Genomic DNA, 13,970 nt, shown 5'->3' with positions numbered 1-13,970 from the left:
AACATACATACAGGTGGAAAGGGTTGACCTGAATAATGCACAGTGACATGACAGAAACAGATGTTTCTATAGAGCTCGGCAGGTGACACTCTGGAGACAGAGGCAAATCAGTGCCCAAGGAGTCGTCACATCAGCACTGGTGCAGTCAAAAATAATGCTCTCAGAAAAAGACAGAACTGTTTGCGACCTTGGCTTTATGCATTAATAAAGGGTACCCATTAAACAGCACACAAGCAATGCTTTTTTCCTACTCATGAGCCAATAAGCCATGTGTTCTGCTCCACAAAACACACTCCATGTTTTCTTTCACAGGCTCCTTACCTGGCCCTCCTCTGCCCGAGAGGCATCATTCCCAAGGAGCGGCTCTGCAGGAGGTGTCTGGATAGTGACGGACTTCTCAGATCGACTGCCATCTTTGCTTCGTGGCGATTTGTGTCTGTCCCGACTCCTTTTTTCAAAGAGTGGAAGAGGAGAACAACATTACCAGTTACTGAAATGTGCTACACCTCTACCTGCAACAGGTGCCCTAAGCATTAGCTCATAGTCAAGCTTGCCCATCTCTTGATCAAATTTCACTCAATCTACAACAAAACATGCTTTAGAAGAGGTAGAAAGGGACCTTGCCCTGAGAGAAGCCTACAGCCTGGAGGCTGGGACAGACTGCCCTCTCAGTGATAGGAGAGGGGAGGACAGGGGTACATGCCCACCACCTCACGTTCTCTTAAAACAGCATTGCATTCTCCAGGCAACTGGGAACTCCATTTGGGATCTACTGGTTTACACAATTCTCCACCTACAATAAACTGTCTCACAGGGACATGCACAGCTAACACAAGGAATTAATCAACATAGCTTTAGTTCCTTCAGCGTAGAGTCTTGTCATCTATGACCCTAACACTGTAGGACAATTGGTGAAGTTTATTTCCAGTGGTTAATAACCCCAAGCTGACCTCTTACAAAGAAAGCAAGACCATCAAGGGTACCAGGCCAGTGTTTACTTTCAGAGTACCCTCACAGCTTCTCATCTGAGAATGTCTCAGGATGAATTAAGCCCTACTAATATTTTCCTCCCCCTTCCCACATGGACAGGAAAGCAGACTTTGCACTGGAGACCCTCACTGGGCTTAGGGACTGGCTTAATCCTCATGAGTGTCCCAGCTCTGCTCTCTCCACTGCCTCTCTCTTGTAATAACCAAAGCCCAAAGGTATCATGGGATGAGACTTTTCCAGTTTACAGTAAGAGGCTCTAGGATTTTTATGTTGTTTTTGGAACTCTGAAGGCATCTTTCCACATTCTAAGTTTATAAGGGCAATCTGTATTGAGGAGGAGGTGCTAAAGAAGGGAAAAAAGGCAAACAAGAGATGTTTTACTCAATAACTGGACTGTGAGCAAAGAGACTTCATTTCATGGAAGAATTCTTTTTCCAACCACACAGGGTAATTGCTTCCGAAATGCAAAATTGTTTTGGACCAGCTCAGTAACAAGTTGAAAAGGTTGTAAGTGGCACACATTTTGCATGTAAAACTAATAATGATGCAGAAAAGAATAAAAAGTTTCCATATAATCAGAAGTTTCAGAGCAGATGGGTTTTGAGGCTGTTGAACTACCACAACAGAAGAGGATTTGCTATTCAAGTTCAGAAAAATCTGACTTCTAATCCAATCAATGCTGATAAAGGAACTTGTTGCCAACTCAAGTGCCACTCAAATTCTATTTAAAAAAACCCCAACACACTATCAACAGAGTAGCCAGGAGGAAGGTGGGGAGAAGCAGGAAACCTTATTATTACACAATAAAGAAATGGCAACAGAAGAGAAAACAACCAGCAATTATCAGTTTTGGAAGTCTAACACATCTTCTCCCCAGAGACTGTACTCATCCCTTGTACTTTAAGAGCATAGTTAAGGATATTTTCATTTTGTTGGCACTATGCCAATCCTTCTAGCCACATATAACCCCAGCATACATCCAACAGGTTGAATTAGCGGCTGCCAGTCTCCTCACTGTGTTTCCCATGAGGACTCTCCACTTGCATCTCCTCCAGAGCTGTGGCCCCACTGATTTCATCCTGGCTTACAATTTTTTTCCCACTGGACATGTCCTAACTTACAGCCGTAAATAATAAAAAATAAACATTTCCTTACCCTTGTCTGTGAGCTTTTTTGGAGTGACCTGAGTAGTGGGAGTATCCCGAATATGTTGATTCTGTATCCATTGCAGCAGACATTGGGTCTGCACAGAAGGGGCACAGATTTTATTTAGAAAGTCAGTTCCTGGTGCTCCTGAGGTGGAGTTCGTGGTAAAAGTGCTTCCCTCGGTACTCTTTGCTTCCCAGTCATCAGTGAGATCTGGTCCTCAGAGATTGAGCAAACTTCACTTTAAAAGGAATCCGATCAGAGGGGAGGGGAGAAAGGGTGCTTGGCTTCTTACAATTGACCTAAGAAAAGAGAAACAGGCATGGAAGTGCACTCGAAGAAAAGCAAGACATCATTCCTACTGCAGCAGTTCCCTCACTCTGGCCACATGTCACCGCTTATCACACTGTGTCCAATTCACAGACTTGTCCTGGTTGATACCTCTCTTTCCAATCTAGTGAAATGTATGCATTTGTAGAGCTTTAAATAAACTCAATGGATCTCTGTTTTGCAGAGTCTAGACCATTCCTCTAGGTCACCTGGAAAAGACAGTGACTTGGAGAAGGCTCACCAAAATTCACCCACAGAAAAAGGACCAGGCTTGGCTTTCACACCCCATCTCTTCACCTCTGTAACACACAGTCCAAATAACCCCACACTCCAAATGGCAGCATTATAGCCTATATATAGGGGAAAGGGTAGGGGGAGGGCACTTTCCTAGAAGAAATGCAGGGGAGGATCAGACCACCATGTCTGAACCTGCTTTGTTTTCATAATTGCAAGGTGTGCCCATTATACAAGCATTAGTTACTATACAATCAATGGCACTGTGAACACCTCCCTCTCTTTGTAACCTTTGCCTCCAGAAGCTAATTTGGGCCTCAAAGAATTCAATTTTACTAAAAATCATCTCTATATATACACATACTAATAACACTGGGGAGAGTTGATTAGAGATCACATCTAGCTTATATGGGCCAACACTTTTTACACTGTACTTTCATCTGGAACAGTAGCTCAAGTCACATCTGTAAAGGGCAGAAGAGGGTTATGATTTTTGGAACAGGAGCAGAACAACATCAGAACAATTCCCAACCGTAAAATGTTAAAAACTCTGAACCCTGTGGGGAAGAAAGGTAGACAACAGCCCACTTTCCAAACCCACCATCCTGCATTAGGCAAGAAGAGAAATGGAAGGGAGGGGAGTTATGGAACTAGTGGTTTGGGGAAATGCATGTAAATGGTGAAAAGGGAAGAGCTGCAGCAATGGACAGAGGTACCGTGGTGCAGCCCACCACTCCTTTGGTACACGGAAGCACTCTCACATGCCTTCTGCCCAGACAACTGCTGCCTCCAGTCAACACAGGACTACAGCCGTAATTTCAGAGGGGGCAAAAGACCACTTTAACATTAAATTAGATCTCTGTTATTTTCTGCTCACAGCACTTTTCAAAGCTGTGAGCAATCAAACAGGCACTGCTTTCAGCCCTCTCCCTCCCAGAAGACAGAGGGACAGAAACAGAAACCGTGCTTTGGCCAACTACTCTTGCCAGCCCTAAGACTCCTCCACTAACACCTCCAGAAAAGCTCCTAACAGAGCAGAGAGCTCTACCACCACAAGCTGTGCCAAAGAACAAAGCCTCTTCCCCATAAGGTTCCTTGGCTGGTGGTGCAATCTGCAGTGAACTAAAGAAGCATCGCCCCTGCATCTGGAGCTGCAGGTATTTGCACACCACTTGGGCTTGCCAGGGCTCTTGGAAAGAAGAAGGCCGTGGGAATCTTTTGTGTACCAGAATTCTCAAGCTATAAGGGCATAGCATGTCTTCAGAAAACTTAAAGGCAGCAGAGAATACAGAAAGGACAAATACGGATGGGAACCTAAGGCCTGGTTTTGGGAGGAAAGGAATGAGGATGGATTTAAACACAGTGAAACACAAAGCCAAGGCACAGCACAGTTTGGAAAATGGCATCATTACCGTAACAAGAATAAAAATCTCCCAGCCTAGGACGTGATGTTAACACTTGTTAACTCCGTAGGCTTGCACACAGCCTGTAGCTTATGGCTCCAGCAATAGGCTGGGATTCATTAAAGCTGATTTTTACCTCTACTGTCCTGCTAGGCAACCAGAGAAAAATCTTTCCTCTTTGTTTATCTTTCTCTGATAAATGGAGGTGAGGCCACCCCCCCTACTTCAAAAAGCACTATGATACCAACAGAGGAGATGGCTACACAGGATTTTGCAGTCATTAGGCATTACAAAACAGAAACACCCTCAGCTGGACAGGTGACAAGTATTTTAGTCTTAAACCACAGTTCGTGATGTTACTGGGGTACCTTTGAGAACAACCACTATCTTCACAGATACGTACCACTGCATTACATGAATAGGAAAAGCAAGGAATGCTGCTGGCATACATGAGTAAGGGTTAGGTATTTTTCATAGGCCTCTAGGAAAGTATAAATTCCCAGCCTTTACCTCTAACCACACAAAAGAATTTTCCCCCAAAATCCCAGATAAAAGAATCAGAGCTGAGACAGGGACTGGGAACAGAACTCCTCTTCTGACCCCTCTTGCCCAATCAGCACAGGATCACACTTCTCTGGAGGCATCAGAGAACATTTCAGCAGGTAGAGGCTGCTGTGGAAATGCACAGGCTGCCTAGACAGGAACCATGAACAAGTAGTGCCCATCTGACCGTACGTGAAACAAGGCAGTGCTGGGCACCAGGCATGGGAAGACCAACACAGGAACGCCAGGGCAGGCTGGATCACGCAAACTTTCATTTTCTGTATAAACAAGAGCAACGGTTTTGACACAGCTCTGTGAAAAGTCAACAAGGCGGCCCCCAAAAAACATTAAGTATCCTGGATCACTGTCAAAAGCAGTAGTCTTAGAGGTATTTTCCAACCTCAACGATTCTATGATGAACTCAGGGACTCTGCACCTCCTCCTTGCCCTGACCGCAGGACACACCAGTGGCTAAATAGATATTCCTGCCAAGGCACTTACACAGGGCTGCCAGGAACAAAATATGTCTGCCCAATCTCAGCTGGAAAAAGTAGAAGACCACTGTCTAGTGCCCAACCAAGGCTGACTGTCAAGAAGGCTTCCTAGATTTGCTCAACAAAGAATAGTCTGGACTGCTAGCTAGACACTCTGAGCAGGATGAAAGGAAGAAATCAAGGAGGGAGGAGCGCAGTGCAAACACACCCTCCTCATAGCCTAGCCAGCAGGTTACCCACCTCCTGCAGTATTTTACAGCAGGAAGGGGGAGCAGCCTTACCTCAGAAAAGCTTCTGAAACCTCTGTGGAAGAGGTAAGAGGGATCAAAAGTCAACTAACGTGCTAAACTACGTCTCCAGGTTGAAGCTCTTTCAATGGTATAAACAGAAGTCAATTCTGGATTAGCCACCACCCCAATAGTGCCCACCACTGGAGCCCGAGCTCCAGTGACAAGCTATACATGTATCCTTCATAACACAACCATATCCACACTAAGCACAGTCTTTAAACTACTAAGTCACTTAATGATTCTTACCCTGCCCCTCTGGGCCAGGACAACTGTGCAGCAACCCCATCATTTGGGGCCTCATCCCTTCACAAACAAGTGTGAATTGAGAGTCCTATTTAGCCAATTGAAACGGCTTCACAAAAGATCATTACATCTCACAGGACTCCACTGAAGGCATGGCCTGTTTGCAGAGCTTCTGGCCCTGCGTGAAACAAAGCTCTTTTGGCCCGAGGGTACAGTTGCACTGTATTTCAGCACTGACAAGAAAGCTGGTGTAAGTAGCTTCCACCTCCGCACCACGGTTCACCACTCTCGGTTGTGTCAACACAATTCTCAGCAAGCAAACAGCACTGCTGGAAAACAAAACAAAAAATCCCTTTTCTCCCCCCTGCCACGCTTTTGTCTTGGATCCTTTCCGTGACCTAGTTCACAGCACAGCCCAAAACATCAAAACCAACACCAGGGTGAATAGCAGCACAAGCGAACAGCTAGAGGGGAGATGGGAATGCCTCCTCAGTTCCAGTCACGACAATTGTATAACTGCACACCCAGCACTTTGCTCCCAGTGGGGCCAGCACTCTCACTTGGCCTTTCCCTTACTCACTGATAACAGAAGGAGGCCAAGTACTAGATGGAAAACAATGGTAAGGACTCTCCAAAGGAAATTTTGTGACCCTGTCCTAGCAAGAAGGACTGCTGCATCCTGCACAACAGTGAAGAAATGCAGTTACCCCTGAATACTGCAGAGATCACTGTAATTACAGTTTCTAACAGCTACAGAACTCATTGTAACTCCCTCTTTTCATATGCTCATAAATCTCAAGAAGAGTTCTTTTGAATCGCTATTTTCCACGCTGGAAGCCCAATCCCATTTCCAAGGAAGTCTGCTTTGTGATCGTCTTCAAGGGAACGCAGTTTGGCTCTCAGCCCAAGAGAAATTTAAAAGAGCAAGTTACATCTTCAAATCAAAGAGAGCAAACACGAACAAGAACACTCTTTTACATCCCATGCTTTCCCAATGGATTTTCCCCTATGAAGTTGAGGTAAATAACTCCAAACCAGCTCATCTTTGAAATCCTTGTCTGCACAGTTTCAATCTTACTCCGTTTAAAACTTGCAATCGATTAGAGTTGATTTACCAGCCCGGTTCATGAAGTTAGATGTATTTGGAAGTGCCATCTGGAGCACAAGCAGCCACAAGTGTCTGTGAGGATGTGCGCACACTCGGCTCCAAGCGCTGTCAGCCTTGCTTGTTAAACAGCACCAGCTGTCTATAGGGTAATGGATGCCCACGAGCTATCGCGCCGAAAAATCTCTTTTCTTCGTTTAGTGGAATGAAGAGCTTTGCAAATTAAACACACAGAACCCCAAGCGCTCAGCTATGGGACAGCGTTAGGATTCAAGACTAAAAACAATTAAAAGACGGCTAAGCAGTGGGGAAGCCTTCCAACTCTGGCACTAGCTTGGCTGCACGGTACTGCTGCAGCGTATTCCTATTATTCACTTCAGGAAAACGAGAAGTTGCGTAACTTGCTATGTTCAACTGCATATATAGTAAGACCTATGAGCAATGCCACAGGAACCTCTTGCTTTTGAACTTCCTGAGCAGGCCCCAATCCAGCAACTTGATCTGTAAGCACAGAAGTTCTACTTGTAGAGCCAAGAGATTCAGTTTTAATGGCCAACGAGCTTTGGGAAACAAGATTCTTACAAAAGTTTCCTATTTATGTTTGCATGTCATTAAATAAGGTTAATTTTGGCCTTTTACTCTGCGGTGATGGTTCTTGATTTGCAAGCCCCTTATCCTAAAAACAAAAAATAAAATGTTCAGTAGTCAGCAAATCCAAGCCCTCTAGCAATAGGTTCTCTTTTCTTTTGCTCCTCAGAGACTCCTTAGAAAGACTTTATAGACCCCTTGGAATTTCCAGTCCCTAGGTTGAAAATCATTAGTCCATGAGGTGGATATTTCAAAAAGAAAAGTCACTTCGTTTATTTATCCACCTGCATGTTTAATCAGAACATGCAACAACACAGGTCTGAAAACACAGCAAGGCTGTTTCAACTGACAAGAGAAATATCCAGGCAAAACCACCACCCAAGAGAGCAGTGTTTCCAGGCACTCAGCCCCAGCCTCTTGCCCCCCTGTTACACACTGGAAGTTGGGAAGCTCTCTACGTGTGATCCATCAGTGCAGCACTTCCTGGGAGGATGTCCTTTGCCCACTCCAAGAGCCACATCTGTGCCGTACAAGTTTCTGAAGCACGACGACCATTCAAGTCTATCATGCAAATTATACCTCGAGTGCCATCGTGCCAGACTGGTGAAAGCTTGCACTTCCTCACCCCTACGTCTCTCCTGTGTTGCTAGATTTTTAAGCGCACCTCTTAATCCCAGAGCCATGCAACATGACAGAAGGTATTGTGGCCTCACCCTCATACTAGAGCAGCACCTGGGACTACACACAGAAATAGCTTCCCATATTGACATTTAAAGCCCTACAGCCTTACTGAAACAAACAGAGAAAAGAGTCTCGCAAGACACTTCAGACAGGCAGCACCTGTATCTCATTTTCAAAGCTTACTTTTAGCCACAGCACGAAGATACTGAGATAGCATCAGAGGCTATAAACTGCAGAAGGTTTCTCTACTGAAAGAGCACCCCCTCCCCTTTAGGATACTGCATATCTGCCTGAATTTTCTATTTGAATTTAGAATGAAAAAGGAGTCTACAGACCCTAATCAAATCCCCAGTACACAGCACAGGGGGACTCCACAGTATGGAGTCTCTTTCTCTCTCTCCCTCTTTCTGCTCAAACCTATACAAAGCCAAGGCCATTCTGTCCTTGCAAGGAGAAAAGGAAAAGGTGTTGACCCCTGAGGAAATAACTGCTGTTTTTTAATTTGACCCAAGTCAGAAAATTCTGAAGTACAGGCTAATGAGAAATGAAAAGAAGTTCTAGGATAGTTTCCACATGGGTTCATTTTCTTCTTCCCAGTGACCATACCAGATACAGAGAAGCATGACACTGTCCTCTACCAGCAGAACTGAATGTCACAGTTCTCCACTCGGGTCTGCCTCTCAGGTCCCCACACAGCACAACAAGCCCTATAGCAGCAAAGCCACATTTCTGATTCCATTCTTTGCTACCGTTGTCAGAGGTGGGGGAGTGAGGAAGGCAGGCTACAACAACAATGTGACATGCAGTTTTGCTAGATCTTGGTAGCATTTTCCTAGTACCCTATCCCAGTCTCCCAGTGATGACAGTAAGCCCTCTCTAGGTGGACATGTCCATAAGATAAGAGCCACCAGGTATACTGCCACTACTAATCAAAATGAAAAGGTCAGCAGCAACCACCGGGAGCTGCTGGTCAGGGACTGTGGGCAGTTAGATACTTGCCTGGGTGGTTTCAATATAGTCTGGGATTGTTCCAAAATTTCAGCTCAAAGGGAACATTTTTAACGGAGGTTTTCTGTAAGACTCTATTCACATTTATTTTTCAAAATTAACAACTGAAGCGATCACCGAGCCAACGCTGGTCTCGTAGTTGCGGCCAGTTAAACAGCCAAATCCCAATGGAGGAAGAGAGCCAAGCATGGTCAAAACGAAGCTCTTCAAAGGCAGAAAAGCACCGCTGAAGCTCTCTTCTCCACAACTCTCCTCTCAAAGTCAGGATGAGCTCACAGACAATGATATCACAGAATACACTCCATAACATCCTAATTTGTACTTCCAGCCAGTATGACTCGATTTCTTAACTCTTCATAGCTGCACAGATCTTGTGGGCAATTCGTTACTGACAAACACAGGGCCAAAAAAACCCCACTGCTTCAAACAGTAGTAGAATTGCTAAGCCTGTCTCCCCAGATCGAAAACCCTGCCATCAAGCCACTTATGCTTTCACAGACCCTGCAAGAGAGAGCTCGGCGCTTGGCACAAGAGAGTTAGTTTAGCACCCTGACAGTGTTCTGAGCAAGAAAAACGCCAACCTTATGTTATTTCACAGCAGCTCTCCAAAGCACGCCTGCCTTCCCGCCGGTCATTTCTGCACCCCCTCCCGTGCTGCCCAGCGGGATGAGCCCAGACAGGGAGCAGTTTGTTTTACACGGCGTGGGCAGGCAAGACACCCTTCAGCAGAGCCTTCACCCCAGCGTGGATCGACTCGTCCCGGTGCATTCACAGCGCACGGGCTCCTTCCCAGGCGAGGCTTGGCAGCGAGAGCGCTGCCCGCCGTGCGGGGCTAATCCCACGGCCCTCGCCGGCACCGAAGGGCTTATCCCGGGATGCCGGGATCTCTCCCACCCGCGGTACCAGGGCCGGGACCCGACGCCCCAGCAGCCCCGCGGCGGGCAGGGGCACAGCCCCGCCCGGCAGGAAGGGGGTTCGGCGGCCACCCCCGCCCGCCTTCCACCTCCGATCACGGGGAGCGGGGAGGCGGCGGGCTCCCCCCGCCGCTGGCATCCCCGGAGCCTACCTGGGCGCTCAGCCCCCACCGCCCGCCCGGGGACGGAGCCCTGCCGCCAGGAGCGGGAGCAGCGCGGCTGCCCCAGCGCTGCCCCCGCCGCCCCGGGCACCCCGGAGCAGGGCGGCGGCGGGGTCCCGGCGGCGGGAGGGCGTGGTGGGGGGCAGCGGCGGCGCCCCCCCCGCACTGCACCCCGCAAGGACGGACGGACGGACGAATGGATGGGCAGATGGACGGACTCACCTCCCTCCCGCGGCCGCCCCATGCCGCTCCCGGCACCGACCCGCCGCGCCGCTCCCCGCCACCTTCCCCGGCGGCGGCCGCCGTCGCTGCTGCCGCCGCCGCTGCTTTCCGCTTCCTGTGCCCAGCACCGCCCCGCACCCCCGGCCCTCCCCCGCCGGAGCCACCGCCCTCCGGGAGAGGCTTCCCTCCGCGGGAAGCGCCCACCGTCGCTCCCACCGGGATCCAAGCTTGGTGCTACCCAGACTGGCGCTCATCACACCCGGGCTACGGCGTTCCCCAGCCGGCCCCTGCTTCAGCCGTCCCTGGGCGGGACCTGCGGCACGACCCGCTACTCACTCCCCGAGGCCTTACTTGACCCTTGAACCTCTCGCTCTAGTTCAGCCTCCTCTGCATCTCGGGTTGTACGCACCTTCCGTCGCATCTGCCGCTGCCCCTCTTCCCCATCGCCCCTCTCCCTGCTCCAGGTGCCCAGCTCCAGAGCCCCCCAGTCCCCCTGAGGCTCTACAGCTCTCCTGCACCCAGCCTTGCCCCTCGCCTGTCCTTAGGCTATTATTACCCTCTCCTCCAGCGGAAAGACCAGTCCCTTCGAGCTCTCCCACCCAGGACAACTGTATTCTTGGGTTTCCTCCAAGGCTGAGTGTATTGCTAGGCACTGTAATGCCTAGCCTTCGGGAGGGTTTGGTCTCTTCCTCCACCCATAACCTGCAGCTGCAGCGTGCTTTGCCCCTGGTCACAAGAGGTCTGCAATGAGGAAGGACCTCCTGCCCTCCCCAGGGAGAAGGGCCTGGTTTGCTCGAAGCCTGCCCTGGGCACCAAATTCCTTACACACTTGCTCTGGGCAGGTGGGAAGGAAACAGGAGGGTTGTATGTCAATGCAAGTACGTAAATGTTGCTCCTTTTTCATTTCACCTTTGGGTTGCCTTACCCTTTAAAAATATTTAAGGTTTTGGGCTGTACAATGAACCAGCAGGTGGGAATGTATGAAAAAATCTAGACCTCCTAGATTCCAGTCCGACACTTTGAACTACCCAGGCCATAAATGGAACAAATGCAGAAGAAACTGAAGTTATTCCTAACAGATAGTTTCTGTGTTGCATTATTGTGGCTTCTGTAGATGGCATCTTTCACTTTTCCTCTTCACTTTGCCCTTGTTCCCTTTTTCCAAAATAATGCCATGGTTTTATTTGTGGTGCTTGTCCCTTACTCAACATGCATGCCCCATAGAATGACTTTACAATGGAACAGTCAACCAGGAATTACAAAAAACCTTTCCAGATCACTCTGATTTGGTAGTTACATTACCTCCTATTTTGCATGGCATACATGTTTACCCAACCTGGTGACTGACTGGAAGAGTCTGATATCAAGTGATAGGCTCCATCTTGTATCATGCATCAACATGTGTCTAAACTTGCCCAAGGCCTGAGTACTCTGCTGCATTCCAGGCACTGGCTCTGCCCTGGGAAGCGTCTGATACCCTGTTGAAAGCTGCCTCTCAGCCTCACCGCCTGTTAATGGCTCCCCACCTCGACTGTCACAATGGCCTTGCTTCTTCCCTGCCCAGAGGTGGGGGAATGTAACAAAAGCCAACAGCGTATAGTTTATGCAGGCCATGCATCTGGTGCAAGGGAGAGACTGTACAAGGAACAAGGTTTTACCTGTGCCGTGTGGGGAAGAGGACAAATGGAGGTACTGCCCTACCTAAAAGGCTATGGAAATTCAGGGGAAAACTTCAACAAGGGAAAGGGGCCTTTATCAAAGGTTTTTACTAGACTTTGAAAGCAACTAAGAAACTCTATTTCTTCTCCTACCATGTTGCCCCAGCAGCTGCTCAAGGTTTGAGAGACTTTCTAAATACTAGTTTCATGGTCTACAGCAACAGGACTTGTTGCAGTACCCCACAGAAAGGAGATTGTTAAGAGATCTAAGCTGGGGATGTATACAAACCTCAGTGAGGACCAGCACCCATGCCCGGTCCAGACTTAGCTGGTGCAGATACCTGACAGACCCATTCATGAAGCCCACTTACATCCAGCTAGGTCAAGCTACTGCCCAGAAAACTGGCAAAGGAGGAATACACTGAAGATGGGCTCTGGGACAGATTCTAAGATGCTGTTACATGCTTATCTGTCATCATCTATTTAAACCTCTGAGACATGAGGAAATGTTACATATGAGTCAAGCTACTTGTGTGGTAGGGTCATAGTTCAGAAATTTGTGAAGTGCTGTGCTCCTGTACACTACTGAATAGGTAAGATTAGAGTTATTTAGGTTTTTTTTTTAAGGTACCCAGAATGGATCTCATAGATTCACAGGAGAATTGTTTCAGTTGGAATGCGGTGGTTCAGTCTCCCCACTCAGAACAGGGTCAACTAAAGCAGATTGCTCAGGGCTGTGCCAAACGGAGTTTTGAACATCTCCAAAGACAGAGTCCACAACCTCCCCGGGCAACATGTTCCAGTGTTTAACATATGCATAGTAAAAATGTTTTTTTCTCATGTTTAAAAGTAATTTCACATATTTCAGTTTGTACCTGTTCCCTCTTTTCTTTTCACCACATCCCACTGAGAAGAGTCTGGTTCTATTTTTTCACCCCTTTCCAATTGGTATTTATACATGTTGATACACATTTACACACACTGATTCCACTCTGAAACCTTTTCTCAAGGCTGAAAAATCCCAGCTCTTTATGTGTTGGATATTCCAATCACCAAATCATGTTAGTGGACTCACTCCAGTATGTCCATGTCACGTGGTCTCTGGTACAAGCTCTGTCTGTTTGTAATGCAAGACACCTTCACTGCTCAGTTCCCTTCTGTTTTCATCTTTTCCCATTCCTGCTGGCATAGTGGCCAGGAGATGTTTTAGGAAGGATCTGTAAGTGGTCAAGTAGATGGACCAGCACTGCTTCATGGCATGATCTTAGATGCACACACAGATAGTTGAGGAGGTAGGACACTCATATGAAGCCTGGCCCAAGCTTGATCTGTTTCATGAAGTGGCACACAAAAAAAGGGACATGATGTCAGATTCTTCATCCCTTTCTGCAGTGGACTTGCATGAGATCATAAATACCTTTGATTTGTTCCTAATTTGTCTCTCTTCTATGAAAAAAAAATCCTTATCATGTGAATGCCAATGCTGCAACGTCAAGTTCAGTGGAAGTAGCAGAGGAAGGCTAGTAGATGTCCCTGCACTTACTTCAAAAAATAAGTCAATAAAATAATTATTTTCTGCTTAAGCCAGCAAAAACTGAGACTTTTTCAGAATTTACAAGAAGCAACTTCTGGCTTCCCTCAACTCTCCTTTGGCTTGTTTTTTTCAACAGTAACATGACTAACATTCTCATTTCATATGGCTCCTTGAGGGGATTGTTTGTATCCTTAGATTTGAAGAAACCCACAGGAACATTATACAAGTGCAATCAGGAACATTGTTTTCCACAAGGATCCAGACAGTTTTTGTCCTTATCACATTTTCTGAAGATTCTAGGTGCCTTCCCACAAGTGCAATACCATCTGACCAGGGCCAAGATAGGTGGATGGTTTGGTCCCACATGAAAAAAGCACACTGACTCATTCATGCAGGAAATTCAAAATGATAAAGGGATCTGCCTTT

General features: G+C 47.4%; 1 protein-coding gene across 7 annotated transcripts in view; it reads right to left on the bottom strand.

The window, feature by feature from the left end:
- Positions 1-11,853, bottom strand: part of VANGL1 (VANGL planar cell polarity protein 1) — a 48,017-nt gene extending 36,164 nt beyond the window's left edge. The window contains exons 1-3 of one of the 7 annotated variants that reach the window (XM_027681213.1): positions 11,655-11,853; positions 2,146-2,438; positions 322-448 (exon numbers count right to left, since the gene is read on the bottom strand). In XM_027681213.1, coding sequence (XP_027537014.1) covers positions 322-448; positions 2,146-2,228 — 210 coding nt within the window. In that variant the 5' untranslated portion in view covers positions 2,229-2,438; positions 11,655-11,853. Of the gene's footprint in view, positions 1-321; positions 449-2,145; positions 2,439-4,838; positions 4,858-8,886; positions 8,906-9,636; positions 9,906-10,121; positions 10,143-10,352; positions 10,405-10,590; positions 10,610-11,654 lie in introns of those variants that run through there. The other 6 variants (XM_027681215.1, XM_027681210.1, XM_027681214.1 and 3 more) reach the window with 6 other exon arrangements.
- Positions 11,854-13,970: the final 2,117 nt, after the last annotated feature.

This window comes from Neopelma chrysocephalum, unplaced genomic scaffold, assembly GCF_003984885.1.
Source record: "Neopelma chrysocephalum unplaced genomic scaffold, ASM398488v2 Primary Assembly neopelma1_60, whole genome shotgun sequence".
Taxonomy (NCBI): domain Eukaryota; kingdom Metazoa; phylum Chordata; class Aves; order Passeriformes; family Pipridae; genus Neopelma; species Neopelma chrysocephalum.
Note: the sequence above shows the minus strand (reverse complement) of the source record. Positions and strands in the feature narration are given on the sequence as shown.